The 19,930-nt window shown below is 56.9% G+C and overlaps 1 protein-coding gene across 1 annotated transcript; it reads right to left on the bottom strand.

Annotated features, from left to right (window-relative positions):
- Positions 1-2,037: 2,037 nt before the first annotated feature.
- On the bottom strand, positions 2,038-19,414 carry SPDEF (SAM pointed domain containing ETS transcription factor). Its single transcript, XM_019660871.1, has 6 exons — positions 19,350-19,414; positions 8,239-8,682; positions 5,861-6,058; positions 4,419-4,466; positions 4,158-4,304; positions 2,038-2,216 (listed from the first exon to the last, which is right to left on the bottom strand). The coding sequence occupies exons 2-6, from the start codon at positions 8,651-8,653 to the stop codon at positions 2,038-2,040; spliced, it is 987 nt and encodes a 328-aa protein (XP_019516416.1). The 5' UTR covers positions 8,654-8,682; positions 19,350-19,414.
- Positions 19,415-19,930: the final 516 nt, after the last annotated feature.

Below are 19,930 nucleotides of genomic sequence, written 5' to 3'. Positions count from 1 at the left end.
AGATCCACAGAGCAGGGAGCTGCCCCACCCTCTCCCCACAGCTCTCCTTTCTGGAGGGACTCCTAGTCCCTAATCGCCACTCTCTCCTCCCTCCCAGGCTCTACCTGAGATCCCAGACCTCTCCAGCCCCAGGCCCAGCTGGGGATGAGGAAACAGGTAGCTCCAGGGACTCAGCTGGGGGCAGGACAGGCAGGCTGGAGACAAAACCAGAGCCAAGCTGGGTTCTGGCCAGGGTCCCAGTCTGCTCCCTCCTGGGGGTGGGCAGACAGCAGGGGCCCAGCGAGGCACAGGCCTGGGGCAGGGCCCCCTCCTCCTCCAGGTCCAATCCCAGCTGACAGATGCCAAGGTGCTGTTTGCTCAGTGCCAGGAGTAAACTTTCTTCTGAAGACAATAAAATTGCTGAGGGCAGAAGGTATCTGTACAGGGCAGCAGTTAACCATTAGTGGTATGGTCGGCACTGGCTGGTTCCCCGTCTGGTTCTTCAGATGCCTGTCCTCAGAAGCTAAAGTTTATAGCGGCTATGGGTGCGGACCAGCCATGAAACAGGAAAGGCAGAGAGAACCCCGTCCTGGTGAATTCAGTTCTTGGTTCTGCTGCTGATTGGTTGTGTGTGAGCAAGCCACTTAACTGCTCTGAGCCTCAGTTCCTTCACCTGCAAAATGGGGGAGTAACTCCTAACTTTGTTGGGAAGGTTAATGACAAAAAAAAAGAAGTGGAAGCACATAGTCAGCCCTCGGGACTCATGAGCTTGATGAACAAATGTGAGGGAAGCTCAAGGAAGCTGAGTGAGCTGCTTTGCCCAGGAGAATGGGTGGAGGGTCCCATCTCCTCCAGCACACACACAGACACGCATGCACGTGCGCACACACATGCGTGCACACATGTGCACACACACACATGCACGCACGCACACACACATGCACACACACAGTCTGACCACACTTTTCCCCCATCAAACTCTTACCCCTCGCACCCCACTTGCAGGGCTCACAGCTTCACAGGGGGCACTACTGAGGTCTGTGACCTCACTCTTCGGGAGAGAGGGACCACAAGCAAGCCAACCTCTTTCCCAACCTGTTCACTCAGAGCCAGCATCTCACAAGGGGACCGAAGCACCCACCCTGTACCGCACCCCTGATGCCCCAGCCCAGAGCTCCTTTGGTTAACCAAGCAGAGACAAGGGCTCTGGGCCCCCTTGCAAGAGGGCCAGCTCCCTGGCCCACCCCAGGCAGAAAGACCTGATCTACAGCAGAGCAAGAGAGTACGGAAGACCCTGCCTTCTTTCCAGTCCTAAGCGTAGACCCTCTTCAGCCCCAGCCCCCCTCCCTTCTTTCAGCCCACACCTGGTGGAGGGAGACGAGAGCCTTTCCAGCCCCTCCTTGGCCTTGAGGACTCACTGCCTCTCTTTGACAGCTTCTCCAAGTATCCCTTTCCTTTTAGGCTCAGCTCAATGCCACCTCCCCCAGGAAGTCTCCCTTGACTACCCTAGGCCTCTGTGACCACGATCACTTTGAGCACTGCACAGACACTGGGGTTATGTCAGTTCTCTAGTATCTTTATTATCTATTCCCGGGGCACCCCTGGCTCCCCAACTCAGGAATGCAGACGTCTCCTAGCACCATGCCAAGCATGGTGCAGAATGGGTAGCAGAGAACACAGGACTGTGAGTGGCCTTGGCCAAGTCACTGCCCTTCTGTGGGCTGTGCTCTGGAAATTCTGGGGTCAGAGGCTGGGGTAGAGGGAAGGCCTTTCCTGGGGAGCTGTGAACACTGAGGACAGCCCTGGCCCCCTCCATCCTGCAGTGGACTGGGCATGTGAACATCTGGGCCTGAGGAGGAAGCACCCCCTCTGAAGCCCCTTGGGCCCCAGAGAGCTCACTTATACCCCTGGGAGCAGTGGGCCATCCCCTCCCTGACCTTGGACTCTGAATGCCAGCAGACTGCCCTCTCCCCCAGCTCCGGGTCTGGCCAGGGCAGGGGCAGGCAGGGGGGAGGGCTGGTGAGGGCGAGTTTCAGGCTGAGGCCTGGCCCACAGCCCTCAGATGGGGTGCACAAACTGGTAGACGAGGCGCTGGGAGATATCCGGCTTCCGGATGATGCCCTTCTTGTAATACTGGCGGATGGAGCGGCTCAGCTTGTCGTAGTTCATGGCAGGGCGGTTCTTGCGGATGCCCCACAGCCGGGCCACCTGGGCCGAGTCCTCAATTTTGAAGATGCCTGGGGGAGCAGGAGCGTCCAGACAGCCAGCGGTGCAAGCGGGGAACGGCAGGAGGGAGAAAGACCAAGACCAACAGGTCAGTCTCTCGGATAGCTAAGCTAGCCAGTGTCCACAGGGGCAGGGCCAGGCTGCAGGGGCCATGAAACCTACTCCCATGGTTGTGGTGAGGGTTAAAGAAATGTGTGCAAGGAGTGTGCCACGGGGTCCAGTAAGTGGTAAATAATACGACGGAGCCATAAACCCCCTGGGGCAGACTGGTTATCTCAGTGGGTTATTTGGGGGCTCTGAGGGCCTGGCCCTTGCCAGCCTCAGCTCCTACTGTGGGGTTTGCACACCTTACGCAGAACCCTGGTGGGGAGGGGGTGGTGGTGGGTTGCAGCTCATCTGGTAAGGTCATCCCCCCACCCCTGCCACCTTGCAGTTCCCAAGCCTGAAAGACCTCTGTGCCGTTCTCAGGCACTTCAGCCCACAAAGCTCTTTCTGGCAGATTTAATTCAGGGGAGGTAATGGAAAGAGTGGATTTAAACCTGGGTTTGAATCTTGGCCCTTTTCTACCTGTAGAGGGTGTCTGAGGCCCCTCTTCCTGTCAGTAAGGGGGTTGTAGTGACTACCGCGTTGTTGAGTGGTTACAGAAAGTGCTTAGAGGGGAGTCTGAAGGAGGAGCCCCTTGGGAAGAACCATTACATCGTTCATACCCCTAGATCTCCATTCTAAGCCCTCCTGGCAAGGCCCAGGTCAGCACACCCCTCCAGGCAGCCTTTCCAGACCACCCAGCCCTCCCTGATCCCCCTTCCCTGAAACTCGTCCTTGAGACCCTCTCCCCAGAGTCCCAGAGTCCCAGAGATCCAGAGGACCAGAGGACCAGAGGAGAAGCTGCCTCGTTCCCCATCTTAGATATGCACACAGAGCCATCACACCCCCTGGCGCCCCTTCTCGTCCACACTCAGCACAGAGTCACCTCCTCAGTGAAATCCCCGTGGCCCTGTCACTGCCTGACATGCTCTGCACACCAGCTATTTCACTGCTAGTTCTCCTACAAGATTGTAGGTCCCTTGAGGATGGGGTGCAGCTGAATCCTCCCCGAACCCTCAGGACACTAATTCTTTGTAAATGTCAGCTGAACAAGTGTGGACCAGAGGAGGTACTCAATGAAGAGTTGCTGGATGAATGAATCTGAAGACTGAGGTCTAGGCACCCACGGCTACTACCGACAAGGCGGGGCCTAGAACCCAGGTATCTTGGCCTTTGCCAACACACACACACACATACACACACACACACACACACACACACACACACACACACACTCACACACTCACACACTCACACACAGTCACACTCACACTCACACCCCACCTAGCCCTGTGCTGTCCAAAGAGGTAGCCACTAAATACACATTGGATTTCAAAGACTTAGTAAACTATCTCATTAATAAATTTTACGTTGCTTATATTATATGTTGAAATTATAATAATTTATAGTATTGGGTTAGATAAAAGTATTATTAAAATTAAATTTACTAGTTTTCAGTGTTTTTTTAATGCGGCTGCTTGAAAATTTAATGTTACACGTGTGGCTCACGTTGTGTTTCTCACTGGGCACTATCAGTCTGCCCAGTGAAGCTCTGATGTTTTGAGGGCAAAGACTGTCCCATTCTCAGCAGGATTTCGAGTGCCCACTGTGCCCCAGGCGCAGTGCAGCGCTGGGGATTCTGAACAAGAGAGAGCCTGGCCAGGCGGCAGGTGTGGGCACAAATTGCACACAGACCCCAAGCAGGTCCAATGACAAGAGGGGGACAGCTTCCCGCTCTGCCCAGCCCAACTCCTCCCTGTGCCTGGTGCCTGGTAGGAGCCAGGCAACCTCCCCACCCCCTGCCTCAGTGCCCCCTTGCTCCCCCGTGGCCCAGAGCCTGACAGTGCCCTCGCCAGGTGCCCCCTTACCCTTCTCCTTGTTGAGCCACCGGATGAAGCGGCCGTAGCTGTGCGGCTTGAGCAGCAGCTCCTTGAGAAACTGCCACAGGTGGATGGGCTGTCCAGAGCAGGATGAGTCCACCTCGCTGTCTGTCCAGCTCTCCTCATTGGTCGAAGCTGTGCAGCCAGGGAGGGTGGCAGTGAGTGGGGAGTTGCGGCTACTTCAGTGGCAGCCACCCCTCGACCACAGACCTCAGAGCCCCGGCCCCCTCCCAGCCCTGCCCTGCTCACCACAGTAGTGAATCGCCCCAGGGGAAGTCCTCTCTTTCATCCAGGCCGCTGCAGGACAAGGACAGGAGGTTGGGGACTCAGGAGAGACCCCAACCTCCCTCCCAAGGGGGAAGAGGGCATTTGGGTGGGACTGTGGGGCCACAGAGGCCCCCCTACTCCCCAGTTTCCCAGTGACTCCCTCCCTCCTGCCAGCCTGGAGCTGCTTTCTGGAAGGGAATTTAGGATTTCAGAGCTGGGAGGGGACGTGGAGGCTCTAAATACAACCCCTTGTTCAGACAGGAGCGTGGAAGAGGAGCCTTGCTCTGCCTCTCTTTCTTATCTATGAAACAGGGTCAGGACAACCCCTCACAGATCTTGCAACGACCCGAGGTGACAAAGTCTACACAACGCTCTTCTCAGTGCCCAGCATAATAAACACCCCCGTCCTTCAGTTGCCAAGTTTACGAAGCACTTCTATCCCCTCCTGCTCTCCACCTGGCCCCTTCCCCATCTCCCCCACACCCAGACCAAGCAGTGGGGGTGGGTGAAGGCAGGTGGCTTCTGCCCACATCACCACCCAGCACTCAGCCTGGTACTGCCCACTGCCCTTGGCAGCCAGTGTCAAGGAGCCTGGGGTGAGGCTGGTCTCTGAGTGGGTCATACAAGTGGGTCCTGTCCCCTTATTCATCTTAGCCTGAGGGCAGGGGCCTTGACCCACTGAGCAAGCACTGCCTCCTCCAAAGCACACGGCTCTGTGCAGGGCACACAGTGGGCACCCAATGAGATGGAAATGGGGTTGGCATGCAGCCTTTCCAAAGAATAGGGCAGCTACATGGATCTTGATGGGATACAGGCTCTGAATACATTATTATGTGTAGAACAATGTGACCCTCTGATACTGTTCATGTTTTAAAAGGGTAAAAATTACACATACATATTTGCTTGTATATGCATAGACTTTCCCTGGCCAGGTACCCAAGAAACTGGTAACAGTGGTTGCCTCTAGGGAGGGGGATTGGAAGGCCGGGGGTCAGGAGCGGGAGGGAGAATTGCTCATGGTATACTATTTTTCACTATGGTCGTTTTTTTTTAATCGTACACATTTATTACTTCATTAATGAAAAACAACAGAAAACAAATGAATTAAATTTTTAGAAGGACAGAGAAGAACTTCATAGCATCCATGGTCCCGTTACCTCTGATGTCCTGTGTCCTCACAGTCTAACTTCTACCTTCTAACTTCCCATGTGCTCTGTCCTACGTTCTGTGGGCTTAACCAGGGCTGGGAGGGGTCAGGGCTGGTGAGTTAACACAGGCTCCAGGGAAGAGCTGCAACTGGGACTGGGATTCAGAGCAGCCCAGCGGAGAGTAACCTCCCAGCTGGTATCCTGACCTAAGAGTCCCGCTCTGTGTCCCTGGCTTGGAGTCTGGGAGGGGCCGCTTCCACCCACGCCATGTCCTACCTGATTTCCAGATGTCCAGGTGGGCGTGAAGCACATCCCCACTCAGGGGTGAACGCTGGCGGAACTGCTCCTCTGACATGGCACACAGTTCCTTGCCCCCCAGCTCCTGGAAGGCCTTGCCCACGGGGGGCAGCCGGTACTGGTGTTCCGTCCACAGGAGCCACTTCTGCACATTGCCAGGGCTCCAGTCCACGGGGTCTGGGCAAGAGACACTTCCTCAGCTCCGGGGGCTTCACGAGAGCACCACCCCGAATGTGGCCCACTGTGCTGGGATGGGGCGCCTGTGGGAACTGGCAGCTTGTGGCCCAGGACCATGAGTCCCTGGGGTGGGGACAGGCCAAGACAGACCCTCTCGAGGGGCCCTGTGGAGTGGGTACCCAAGAAGAGAGGGGAGTCAGCGGGAGGAGCCAGTACTCTATAAACAACCTTGGCTCAGGGCAGGGTGCCTGGGAGCTCTGCACGCCCCCACCTCACCCAGACCTTGGGTTCTCCCAGACACTTCCAGCCACCTGAAAGGACCTTTAGGGGAGCTCCAGCCCGGGAGGGGACAGTGACATTAAACCAGAAACACGTGAGATTTTCTCCCAGCTGCCTTTTGCCTTACCAAAGCCCCTCAAGGAGCCAGAGGAAAACCCAGCCAGGAGTTAATCCTACAATCCCCAACCCCCACGGTATTTTACAGATGAGGAAGCTGAGGCACAGAGAGTTCCATCCCTTTGTCCAACACCTAACAAAGGGCTGAGTACATAGTAGCTGCTCAATGCATGTGTATTGAATGAATGAATGAATGAATGAATGAATGGCAGGGCACAGGTTGGCAGGGCAGGGGCAGCTACAGGCCTCAGAGGCAGGATGGGGGTCATCGGCTAGGTCTTAGATGTTCCCCTGAGTTACTGCTCTGGGGTGAGCCTGGCAGGGCACACAGGTGGAGGCCAGGCTGGTGGGCTTGGTAACAATGGAGCTCCACGTGAACACCGTGGTCTAAGCTGGTACCCCAGCTGGGTGACCTGCAGGCCGGGCTGCCCACATTTAATAAACCCATTTTCCTCTCCAGGGTCAAAACGATTTGTTTCTGTCTCCATTGTTCAGATGGCAGGCCCCTCCCTCCCTAGCCCAGTGTGGGAGCAAAGGCACCATGGGAGACCTCCCTGGTGGTGAGGGGGCTAGCCTGGGCATTGGGCAACTGGAGGGGTGGGGTGTGGGCAGGAGCTAGCTTAATGGAGCACCAACTGGGATTTCTGGGGGGCAGAGGCCCGGCCCAGATGACTCCAAGGAGGAGGGGCTGGGCCTGAGGGATGCGGGAGGACCTTTTCTGTGTGGAAGTAGCACAGAGTGGGATGCTCAAATGCCAGGGTCCAACGACCAAGGAGAGGGGTATGGCCTGCCCAGAGCTGCAGAGATGATGGAGGGACAGAAGCTGGAGACCAAGAAGCCCCTTGACCCACAGCATCAGCTCCATCACCACACCTTCCAGGCCCTGGCAGACACACACATGCCAAGCCCCCTGAAGTCCCCTTCTCATCAGAGCCCTTATCACCACTGGACCAGTGTCACATTTATTTATTTATGACCTGTTTCCCTCATTATAATGTAAGCTTCATAAACAAAGGGGCTTTTGTGTTGTGTTCACCACTCAACTCCCCTGTGCTAGAACAAGGCCTGGCTATTAAGTTACTGTTTATTGAGCATTTATTATGTACAAGGTGCCATCCTAGGAACTGGGGATATAGCAAATGAAAATCCCTGCCCTTCGGGTGTGCACATTCCAGTGAGGGGTGGGGGAGACAGATAGTAAACAAGATAAATAAATAAAATATGCAGCATATCAGATGGTATGTGCTGTGAGAGAAATAAAGCAGGAGGAAGGGATAAGAGGTAGGGGTATAGGCAGCGATTTCAATAGCGCGGTCAGGGAAGGCCTCATTGAGTTGAGGCCATCTGAGCTAAGACATGAAGGAGGTAAGAGGTGAGCCAAGTAGATATTTGGGGGAAGAGTATTCTAGGTGGAGGGACCAGCAGGTGCAAAGTCCTGAGATGTGTATTGTGGGAACAGCAAAGAGGCAGCTGTGACCAAGGGGAAAGTGGAGATGAGTCCAAGAGGATGCAATGGTCCAGACAGTGTAGAATTCGAATTCATTTCATCCAGCACCTACCAAGTGGGGACTCTGGGCTGGTACATTGGGGGCACAAAGAGGGTCGAACCTTCCCAGCCCCAGCTCACAGTTGCTGTGTTATTGGCGGACCGTGTGTGTAGAAGCACCAACGTGCCTGGGGCTGTGCCAGGGGTGGCCAGGGTGCTCAGGCAGCATCCCTGCCTCCCAGTGACCTCAGCCCTGCCTGCCCCCAGCCTCGGGAGGCGGGCATGTGGAGGGGCTCACCTGCGGTGATGTTGAGCAGCTTGCAGGCTGTCTCAATGTCCTTGAGTACCTCGCCCACCACCATCGACTGCACCTGCTCCAGCGAGTGCTCCTCCAGGGTCAGCCCACCCGGCGCCAAGTCCAGACTGCCCCCGGGGGCTTGGCTGTCGATCACTGGGCACTGCTCAGGCTCCTCTGGCACCTCGTCCCGAGTGCTTGCCCCGGGGCCCTTGGAGGCCCAGCTGCTGTTCTCAGGGTACAGCATGTCGAAGTAGGAGAGGTAGAAGGCAGACAGGCCCTGCTCGGGCGTGGCAGGGGGGCTGGGGCTCCAGTTCCGTCTCTCAGACACGCCTGCCCCTGTGGTCACCTTCTCTGGGCCTGTCCGAAACACAATGTTGGGGGGTGCGCTGCTCAGGCCCGGGCTGACGCTGCCCATGCCGCTGCTGCTCAGGCCAGTGGCTGTGTCTACAGAAATAAGAGAGGAAGGAGTCAAGTTCTGGCTGCTTCCCATCCCCATGGTCGCCGCTAAGCTGGTTAAGGGGATGAGGGGCCCAGTGAGCAGTGGCTGGGGCTGGGAGAGAGCTGGGGCTTCCGGGTCACCGCGCAGCTAGGACAGGGCTGGGCAGACGGGCCTTCTGGCTGTGAAAGACAGGGAGGTGGGAGTTGGGGTAGAGCTGTAAACGGACAGCCCCCTCACTGCCCGAGGAAGCCAGGCTGGCTGGGAGCAGCAAATCTTTACACGCGCGCGTAGTGTGCTTCCAACAACCTTTTGAGGTTTTTGACCTCATTCATCCCTCCCCATGAAAGGCATGATTAGTCCCATTTGGCTGATGAGCAAACTGAGTCCTGGACAAGGAACCTTTAATAAGGTCCAGGCCTCTGTTACTCAGCCGGCCTGCACCCAGGTCCCAGTCCACTCTCCTGTGGAGGAAGTTCCTTCTGAGAGTGAACCTAAATCTTTCCTGCTGTAGCAAAGCTTGCTTTCTTTTATTGTGCCCTGGAAGGACAAAAGGGAAGGGAGAGACTCACCATCACCTTCACCAGCCAGGTGAAGGAAGAGAGGAGCAAGTGTGGGGTGTGATCAGGTGGAGTCCCCTGAGGGGTGTGAATAAATTACCAGCGTAAGGGGGCTAAGGAGGTGGTCACTGAACAGCAATGCCCAGGTGGACTTGGCCCCGACCCTGTTCTGGGCTGGTACCCACCCCACCTCTCCTCCTCAAAAGGTGCTGCCCCCTGAGCCCTGTCTGCTCCCAGGCCCTGGAGAACTGCGCTGCCCGGAGGAGGTGGTGCTCATGTGCTGACCTTCAGGGGCGCTTTCCTGGGGCAGCGGGGGTGGGTGAGAAGGCCAGGACTCTGACACCCACTCCTCCCTGCTGCCCCAGGGTTCCCCAGGGGCATCATTTGGCCTCAACACGAGCAACTAGAGGCACCCCCGACCCCCCACCCCTGTTGGTCACCCAGGCTTTTGCCCAGGCCCTTTCCTCTGAGCCTCAATGGAGTACGTGGTTTGGGAGAGGCAGGGCACTTGAGAGAGGTGCTTGCACCGAACACCGGATGTGTGAGACTCAAGAATAAATCAGGACAGAGGTGGAAGATTACCAACAAATACGTGCTCCCAATAACACAGGGGACCGTTCAGAGTGGAGGAAAGTGCATGGAAACCTGTTAGGGGCAAGTTCATGGGTCCTGTCTCCTGGGGATTTGTATTTGCAAGCAGAGGTTCTCCAAATGCAGTGCCCAGACCAGCTGCATCAGCACAGCTGGGAACTAGTTAGGGATACGACTTCTCGACTTCTCGGGCCGCCCCAGAGCACTGAATCAGAAGCTGTGGGGAGAGGGGGAGGCCCAGAAGTGCCCGTCAACAGGCCCTTTGGGTGTTCCTGCTGCATGTTCATGGCTGAGAATCGCTGCTTTAAAGGCATCTGGCCAAGTAAGAGAGGGAGGCTCTAATCAAAGGACTGGTAGACTCTCTGATGGTGACATTGCTTGTGCTCCACTGGGACAGTGAGGCAGGCTCCCTGGTCACCTCCAGTCACCCCGTGGGACTGACCTGCTCAGCCTGTGTGCAGTGGCATTTGCCGCAGCTGGTGCGACAGGGAAAGAACCTAGTTTGGAAGATACCCCGGCTTCTCTAGGGCTGCAGCTAGCCCATCCCACATCTTCGGTTCAGCTCAGGAAACGATGCCCTTTTTTCTCTGGAGAGCATAGCTTGGTGAACTGAGCCCAGGTGGAATTTCAACTCCCTCTTGCGCAGTGCCCAACCTTCCCAACTTTATTTGGCAGCCCTGCAATATTCCGTGGTGGAGAGAATGCCAGCAAGAAAGAAGGGTGTTCCCTTTGACTTCGACTCTCCCTTTCAAGGGCTCCTTTAAGTGACAAGGAAGGAAAAGGTCAGGGTGGGGTGGGGTGGGCAGGGGTGGAGGGGAGGCCTGGGTTGCAGGGGACAGAGGGCAGGCCTGGAATCATTTCAAGTCCTTCTGTGCAAACACACGTGTGTGCTCTAGGCCCACATTATTTACCCAGGCGGCATCCACAGCCCACTCTGCTCCTGTGTCCCCACCCCCCACCTGTGCCCACGCCCTACCCCTAGGCGGCCCTACCCCCCTTCCTCCCTCATAACCCCTTGCTTTCCTCCCACCCCATCCACGTCCCCAGAACCCCCATGCCTGCCACGTTAGGACAGTCTCTGCCAACACCCTGGGCCATATGCCAGGGAGACGGAAGCTTTTCCAAGAAGCAGGAGCACTTGCCTCCCTCGTGGCCCTCCTGTTTGCTTGGCCTCTGCCACAGGTAGGGTGGAAGGCAGCTGCTATTTTTCGGGGCCCCGTGGCATGAGGGGTCAGTGAGGATGAATGCGCAGGGCAGGTGGCAGTGTTTGCCAGGCGGGGATGTGATGACACATTCCTGACACATTTGTCAAGTGAGCTGCAGAGCGCTTGCATCCGTCCCTCCCGGGAGAGAGAGAGGCAGCGTGGGCCTTAGTCTCAGTCCTAGTTTGTGGATGGGGAAGTTCAGGTGCAGAGAGCTGAGCTAAGTGACTTTCGACTCCTGGCCCAGGGCTCCTTCACCGGCAGAGAACTCCCGCCTCTTCCTCAACACCCCACACTCCAGCTCCCCATCACCTTGCTCCTAAATACCCAGGAACCTGCTCTCAACCAAGGCTTGGGCCAAGCTCCAACACCTCCCTGGCAGAAAATACTCACTGTTAAGAAACTTGGAAAGCAAGAGACACGAAGTACAGGTGTGTTCATGATTAACCATGCAGCAAGAGGAAAGATCCAACTATTCACAGGTGGGAGGTGGTGGGGAATACTCTTACCCAGCAGCCCCGGTCTGGGGGAACCCTGGTTTACTGGCCAGGGAGCCAAAAGCTAGTGTGCCCAGCCTGCAGTTTGGGCATCTCCTCCGGGCTCTGGGGCCAGACTCAGGTGGGAAGAGAGAACTGCACAGTGAGCACCCCCTATGCCCAGAGCGTTCGGGCACATTTCCCCCTTTACCTCCCACAGCCTGGGTGATGTGGACACGAGAGCCCCATTTTATGGATGCAGAGAGTGAGGCTCAGAGAGCTTGTCCGAGGTCCCCAGCTAGCCATGCGTGGGCTCTGCTCATTGTACCACATTCCTTCTGAGGCTTCTGCTCTGGCCAGTCTCATCTTCCCTGGGTCCTGCCCACTTCCCGACTGGGCAACTTGATCCTCCAAAGTTCACTCCCACCTCCTGGCTTCTCATTGCACCCCAGTGTCAAGCTCATTTCCCTCCATCACCTTCTCATCAGGCACCCCTCTGCTCAAGAACCTCCCGTGGCTCATCACTGCCAGCCCTGCCAGATCCTAATGGCTGGTGTCCACCTCTGAGCCCACCTGCCACACAGCCCAGATAACCAGAGCTGGGAGGGACCATGTATTATGCGATCACATGATAGATGGGAACAATGAACCCCAGAGTGGGGAAGGGATTCATTTGCTGGTTAGTGGCAGGGTCTAGATCAAAAACAGGGATCAATCGACATATCTAGGCCCTAATGAGAATCGCATTTCTCTCCTGGCCCCTGTGCTATGGGCACATGGCTATTTTCTCTTGTGTTATTGTCCCCCTGCCCATGATGACCCTTCCTTTTCATAACAGTTCAGCCCAAAGCCCCCCTCCCCCATGAAGCCCTCCCCAATAGCTCCCTCGTCTGACTTCCCACCTGTCCCCATCTATGCCATGCAATTCGGCCCTGATTACATTCACAGGTGACTGTCTGCCCATGAGGACACACATGTACTGAGAAAAGTGAAGCTCAGAGCATGGCAGGGACATGCCCTTAGTCACATAGCTAAGCCAGGACCAGCTAGAGGCCTGCTGACCCTCAGGCCACTAGGTCCTGGGACAAGCTCAGTGTTTGCCGGGTTCAGGTCCTTCGGAGGGCAAACCCAACCCTCCTGACAGCCTCTGCTGCCTGGGCCCAAGGGACTGCCCGTCTCCTGAGCGATGCCACCAGCTCACAAACCTCGAGCTGATATTTTCTGGATTAAACCACATGCCTGGATTAAGGCTCAGCATGTTCTTGCCCCTCCTGCCTCAGCGGCTTTGGCTTCAACTCCAGACAAAGAAACTTTGGTAACAGCTGGTGGAGGCCAAGGCTCAGAGACAGGGCCAGATCGCAGGGCAGTGGCCAGAGGGAGTAGCCACCTCGTGCCCCTGCTCTCAGCACCTCCTTTTCCACAGGAAGACAGATCAAGGAGAGAAAGTAGAGGGACCCAAAGTCAAAGATTCACAGCAGCTGTTGCCTGCCACTTCCTGGGCCTGCTCTCACCCATGGGGGCCTGAGTGTGCCCCTACAACTCCCCTGCCTCCAGGGTTCTCACTCTCACCCCCACCTGGCATCAGTAAAAGAGCCCCTGATATCTCCTGAAACCACAGCGTCAGGGGAGCGTTGTTACCAGGGAGGTCTTTACTAGTGCCCTGGGCTGTCATGGGGTTGGAGCCTGTCTCCCACATCCTGCTCAGTCCAGCCTTCCAGATCTTCCCCACAGAGGGATTGTGGGTGAGGTTGATATTCCCGAGTCCCCACCTCAATCCTGAGACCCAACCTTAGTCTGCCTAGAGCCCAGGACACCAGCTGCAGAGCCCAATGAGAAGGGGTGACGCAGCCCACCACTCAGTCCTGAGTTGGCCTCAGCCTACCAACTGGAGCAGACCTCCCCACTGAGGTCCACTGCCCCCACTGCGGTCCACTGCCCTGGCTGTCAGCCTCCCCTGCCCCCACCCAAAAGGCCTCCTTTAATGGGACGGAGTCAGAGGGCTGTGAGAGATGGCCAGGACCTGGCCAGAAGCATGCAGAGTGGGCAGGGGCCACACGGGACCGCCCTCCAGTCCGCTGGTCAGCACCTTGGAGAGAAGCCCAGCCTGCCCAGGTCACAGGGAGTCCTAGACCAGTGCTGGTGATGGGCCTGAGCAGCGAGCGTGTCTGGCTTCTCTGAACCCGCCCAGTCTCTGGCCCCAGACTTCCCACTCCTCTAGAGACATTCCCTTCTCACCCTGCTCCCATGGAACCCCAGCTCCCGCCCTCTCATGGAACCCCAGCTCCCACCCTCTCATGGAACCCCAGCTCCCACCCTCTCATGGAACCCCAGCTCCCTTGCTCTTTGAAACTGCTCTTCAAACTAACTGGGCCCAAGAAAAGCACCCAGCCTTCTCCTTACTGACCACCCTTCATTGGCCAGAGGGCTAGCCTCTCTCCACTGGACAGACCATCCTCTTACCCAAGAAGGAGTCCCAGGCTGGCCACCTCCCGGCAGTTCCGGTCCTCTCTCTCAAGCATCCTGCTGTGGCCACCCCCAAATATCTGCTGCCCTGGGGTCTCCAAGAAGGGAGGTGGGTCCCTGGGGGTGGCTGAGGGAGGACTTGTCTGTCTTGGGCTCAGCTTGAGACTAGAGGAGGTGGGTTTCTTCTAGACCCCCTGGCTTTCCCCACCTCCTCAGATCCCAGATTCACCCAGGCCACTGACCTAACTGTCTCAAGAGCCCTGCTCTCTGGGAGGTTCAATATAGGAGCCAGCCAGGGGCTGGAGCGTGTCGGAGACTTGGGGGATGTGGTGAGGCTATGTAGGGACCAGAGGGTCGGCAGGAGTTGAGGGGCAGGGCTAAGTAGCAGGAGGATGGGCACAGGAAACGAAAGGGTCAGGGGACTATCAAAGAAATCTGGTCTAGTTTGCTGTTCCCACAGCTCCCATGGGCAGCCAGGAGCCCACAGGCACAATTAGACCAGCTCTGTCTCTCATTCGCTCCCGCTGCTCGGGTACTGCTGGCGTCCACACACATACGCAGCTTCCCTGACAACACTTCCAGCCCCTTCTGGGACAAGGTGAAGGCCAACTAAATAAACCCCTTTACCGGGCTCTCCCAGCCATCCTCAGTATTATTCCTGCCTGACAAACACGGGTGCTGTGACTGCTACAGGCACGTGGCCACAGGGACTGAGTAGGGATTGGAATTCAAGACTGAGCCCCACCCTCTGCTCAGATGGTGCTGATGACTTGGCACTCTCCCACCTCTAGGGTCACCCCAGCCAACCACCCTTTTCACCTCTGCTTGGGCCGTCCACTGACCCAGCCCCTGAAAATCCCAGCCCCACAGAGGTTGCATTGGTGGCCCTCGTGGCATAGACGCCTGCAGCCTAGCAGTACAGGGACCCACCTCAGCCTCAAACTTAGCCCTGTGTTTGAATTTGCTCCCAAGGGGGTGTGCGGCCTGGGAAGAATTGGAGGCCTCAGCATTGGGAGGTGTGGGTTCATGTTCTGCCCTGTTCCATATGGGAGGCCTGGGGCAGCTCCTGGTCCCCTTGGGCCTGGGTCTCCTCCTTTTTTCTTGGAGGGGGTGAGTCATTTCCCAGGGCTTTTCTCGCCCACACACCTCCTTTATTCTGTGACCTCATGACCCCATCGTGCCCCTCAGCCTGATTTGTAAGGAGGATGGTGGGGAAACAGAGGTGGACACCAGGGGCTCCCCTTGTAAGCAGAGATGTAATTCAGGGCTGACACTTTGGGCAGAATATGGGGTGTGGCTGTGTCTCCTCCCTGTACCCCTCCTCTGGAGTTGGTATTCAGAGCCTCTGAAAGACGGCCCACTCTTTTGGTCAAGTAGGGGCGGCCGCCAGGCTGCCCCTCCCCTCACAAATTGCCCCCCAGGCCTGGCTCCCATCCCAGCAGCATCTCTTCCCCATTTCCTGCAGGCCGCGCAGACCTCCAGCCCAGACAAGCCTGGGTGTGGAGTGAGTGATGCCGGGGGGCCAGGCCAGAACCCCGGTTTCCCACCATATCGGTACAAATCCTGCATGACCTTCAGATTCCAGAAACAGCAGATCACTTCTTCATGCTGCTCTTGTTTAGCGTGTCCTGTGTGTACGTGTATTTCATGTTTCAGCACCCGGTGCAGCTCCTTCGCCCTGCCTGGACCGCCATGCCCTTGCTGCCTGCCTGCATGGTCCACCTTTGGTCACTATACAGTGGCTGACGGGGCTGCCCCGCCCCTCTCCAGCACAGTCTCCACAAACCCTCCTCCAAGGGGCTGGGTCACAGCCCCTTCTCTTCCCTATACTCCTCCAGCACCTCATCTATACCACCCTTCCCAATACTTGACTTCCTAGGCATTTTGTTCCCCACGTTCCTGGCCCAGCGGGGCAGCTAGGCCACAGAAGGTGTGCAAACACATGGATTTCACCTGACTCCAGCCTGTGGCACCTTGGTTGATCCTCTGCCTCAGGCTTCCTATCAGTAAAATGGGGGTTCATAAAGACAGTTGCGCCTCTGGGGTCTGGTGTCCCTCTTATCTCTAGTCTTACATGTCCTTGTCACCTCCCCTAGTTCCAGCATGGCGTTGGAGAGACAGTGCTTCATAAGTTCCTGGTGGTGAGTCTGTATAATCTTGACAGGGCGGAGGGAAAAAAATGTGCCTTGAGCCCCAATTCTAGGGCCAGGGGACAGACCGTGGGGAAATGGGTTTTAAGACAAAGTGAACGAACACACTCCAACATTACAGAAAATGATAAAAGTCCAGAATGAACTGTCCTGAGAGAGTAAGAACAGAAATTGCTTCAAAAAAAGTTTAAATGGGAGGGGATGGGTGATTAAGGGGTTAAGGTCACCCCCCAGACCTCTCTCCTCAATCCCAGAGCTGGAGGGAGAAGGAAGTGGTACCTCCATTCTGGTGCCCTTTCTACGGTCCTGGGCGGGCTCCAGCTGGTCTGGTCCCCAGCAGAGTCACACTAGAGTCTCTGGCTGGGAGTGGTCCAGGGGGAGAAAGAGGCTCACCCTCCCCTCTTCTGAAGGCCCCACTCAGCCGTTGAGAGATGGGAGAGGGGAATCTGGCTGGGGTGCTTCCTGGGCTGGGAACATGCAAACGAGTCAGGGGAAGGAGCCAGGCATTAAATGTCAGGAAGAGCCCAGGGCAACTCGGCTTGTGCAAAGTTTGCTTTGGGAAGAGTTGTTCCACCTGACAGGCCACTTGCTTGGCTGGGGATGCAGGGTGGGGCATGGAATGGGGATGGGGGTGAGGAGAGCTGTGGGGAGAGGGTCCCAGACCAGGTTTGAGCCCTGACTCCCTGTTCTCTAGCTCTGGGACTGGGGGCAAGTGACTCAGCTTTCCCTGAGACTCAGTTGTCCCATCTGTTAAATGGGTTCTCAAGAGCATGTCTTAGAGGGGTTGTGAAGATTGAAGAATGAGGTGGATGAAAAATCCTTGTGAATTATGATAGGCTGGGCATGCATGAAGGTGGCACCTGAGAGCAGGTGAGGGCATGGGGCTGGAGAAAAGGAAAGGGAAAGGTAATGGGGTGCGGAATGAGGATAGCAAAGGAAGAAGCAGGTGGTGATGGTGGGTGGAGGGTCAGAGCCAAAGGGAGAATCCTGGGGGAGAGTTGAGGATGGTGATGAGGGAGACCTGGGCTTTGCCCTGAGGTCATCCTACTCTCTAGCCCAAGCCAGGGCAGCTACTGGCCTCACCCACCCTTCCCTGACCTCTAGAAAAAGTCAGAGCCAGAGCCATTCACCTCCCCTGATCTCAGCCTGGGACACAAGGCTGGGAAGGCACCTAGGTCTCGCAAAGCTGGCAGATCAGCCAGCCAGTCTGCCTCCACCAACTCCTACACAGCCCACAAAACCCAGCTCCAAGTGTCTCCACCATAAAACCTCCTTTAAGAGAGGAGGCTACCTTGTTTAACCTTCTCATTACCCAGACAGAAGCTGCGACTTCACAAAGGAAAAGTGACTTGCCCAAAGCCACACATTGTGGGCCTTAACCTGTTCCTTCTTGCCCTCCACCAGAGGGTCTCTGTCCCCATGTCAGCTTAAACTGATGTCCGCAGGTTACACTCAAGCTGCACCAAGTCATTTAGCACAAAATTGTCATCTAATTGTTTCAGGGTTGTTAACTTTATACCTGTAACAACCTCAGTGGTAAAAAGTGGGTTCTCCTGCATTCTTCTGCTTACTGCCAGTGTCCCAACTTCTGAGCATCGATTGAGCATCTACTGGATGCTGCCTATCCCTTCAGGCTTGGATGACAGAGCAGCTGTATCTAATTCAGAGAGTCCTTGTGAAAATCAAGTGGCATCGTATCTGCTGAAGTATTTTATAATTGGTAACACAATAAACATGTCTGATAGGGACTGAGTTTTCAGCTTTGGGTCCCCCCACAGCGCCTGGAGCATACAAATCACTTGTCCATTAACTGTCAGGCTCTCAAAGGGGAAGGTGGTTCCCTATCCTGAGAGAGACCACCTCCTCCACACCCCAACTTCCCTGGGAGCCCTGAGAACATGGTCTGCCCCCAAATTTCTGTGAGTTTGGGGTGGTGAGACTCCAAGTTGAGAGTCCCTGGCACTGGTCCCGCCTCTGGCCCCTCCCCTGCAGGGGGCAAGCAGGACTTGCCCTACTGGGCTGGGCCAACGCCTGGGTCTACTTGTCTGGTGGGGCATCTCCTGCCCATCCCTGCCCACCCTCTCGGACCTGGGCAGCCCAGGTGCCTGTTTGCTTTGTTACTCAGCTGAGCAGCTGGTGCTGGGGAGATGCTGCTTTATTGGGGGGTGCTGTGAAGCTGTTTATTGGGGAGGTGGGGGCAGGAAATGAGGCCAAGTCCGAGCCCCGGCCAAGGAGGAGGAGAAAGGCAGTGCCTTCCACAAAGAGGATAGGCCCCTTGAGGCATGTGGCCTGGGTGGGCTGCTGGGGGGTGGGGGGTTGCCCAGATGACAGGGTGAGGTGAGGGGATCCAGGGCTAGCTCAGTGAGCATGCCCACTCCCCAACATGCACAGAGGGGCACACATACACACACATGCACGCACACACGCTCACATATACACACGTACATGCCCACGCACGCGAACACCTTATCCAACTTTGGGGGAGTCCCCAGCCATCAGACCTTCAGCTTTCCACCCTGTCATCTCCACCGTCTAACTTCCCTGTCTCCCCACAGGAGACATCCAGTTTCTTTCCTACAAGGACCCCTGTTTCTTTCCTCATGTGCCCAGGCTGGGGCCCACAGGTCCTCTGCTTCTCTGTGTACCCGTGCAACCAGGTGGTTTGCTCCACAGCTGCCTGACCATCTGGTTCCTGTGCCCACCACTGGCCTGCCCGCTCCCTGGGCTCTGGGCCTGTCCCTGCTGCTCCAACCTGGACCCTAACCGTGGGTCTTCAGGCCCCAGCAAGCCCCTTTCCACTGTGTCCCGGCCCTGGGGAGACCCTTCCCTTGGCCGAGCAGCTGCGGCTGGCAGCAGAAAGGCTGCTTGTGTTTCACTAGCCAAGCAGAACGGGCCAGGTCTCAGGGCCGAGTCTCTGCATCTACAGAACTGCCTCCTCAGACTGGGCAGGCTGGGCTCAATGTGGAGCCTGGAAGGGGGCCATCACAGACATGCGGCGCCCAGGCCTTGCCAGGCCAAGGGGGCTCACCCGGGCTCCAGGGTGGGCCCAGGGAGGGAGACCAGGCAGCATGAGGAGAGACAGGGGTTTCTGAGGGTGAAGGGCCCAGGTCACAGGGTCACTGGTGTCCGGAGATTGGTTCTCAGCTTGCAAAGTGCACCTTCAAGTCCTCTCAGTCGCCCACCTCCCCACAGCTTGCAGGGAAGGCCCTGTGCAGGGCACTGGGTAGACTTACCCGTTAGCTGCCTGGTGCCCAAGGAGTCGCCTGCTGCGGTAGCGACCTCGGGGGACAGGAGGAGGCAGGGGCAGGTTAGGCCACTGCTGGGTCTCAGCCAGGCATCTGGGGAGCCAGTGGGACCAGGGACCAGCAGGGCTGGGGACAGAGGTGGCACTCGGGTGGGCCGCCGGGGGCCTGGCCCCCCTCGAGGGGTGGCCCTCTGAGGTCTCAGGGTTGCGTGCCCTGTAGGGAGCCCCAGCCCCCCAGCCCAGGGCCACTTGCTGGCACCGACCGTGGCAAGACCCAGCCGGAGGGGCTTGCTTACAGGGCAGCTGCGGTGGGCTCAGGGCACGAGCCTGTGGGCTCAGGTTCTGAGTCTGTGGGGCAGTGCGGACAGACGCAGGTAGAGTGCAAGAATGTGCTGGGAGGAAGTCAGGCAGCCTGGGATGAAGCGTTGGCCGGGCCTGATTTCCCATTATAAGTAATCCTTCCTTATTTACCTGAACAAATACGCTCCCTGCTTACCTCAGACCACAGGCAGGCTCCCAGTTAACCCTTTCGGTCCTTCCTCTCCTCACTGAGGGAACCTACATCCTGGC

Source organism: Hipposideros armiger, unplaced genomic scaffold, assembly GCF_001890085.2.
Source record: "Hipposideros armiger isolate ML-2016 unplaced genomic scaffold, ASM189008v1 scaffold_331, whole genome shotgun sequence".
NCBI classification, from domain to species: Eukaryota; Metazoa; Chordata; class Mammalia; order Chiroptera; family Hipposideridae; genus Hipposideros; species Hipposideros armiger.
Note: the sequence above shows the minus strand (reverse complement) of the source record. Positions and strands in the feature narration are given on the sequence as shown.

Coding starts and splice junctions, on each gene's coding strand:
- SPDEF (XM_019660871.1), bottom strand. CDS start 8,653: ATGGGCAGCGTCAGCCCGGGCCTGAGCAGCGCACCCCCCAACATTGTG. Junction 4,467..5,860: donor CCTGGACATCTGGAAATCAG/GTAGGACATGGC, acceptor CTTGTCCTGCAG/CGGCCTGGATGAAAGAGAGG. Junction 4,305..4,418: donor TGGGGCGATTCACTACTGTG/GTGAGCAGGGCA, acceptor CTGGCTGCACAG/CTTCGACCAATGAGGAGAGC.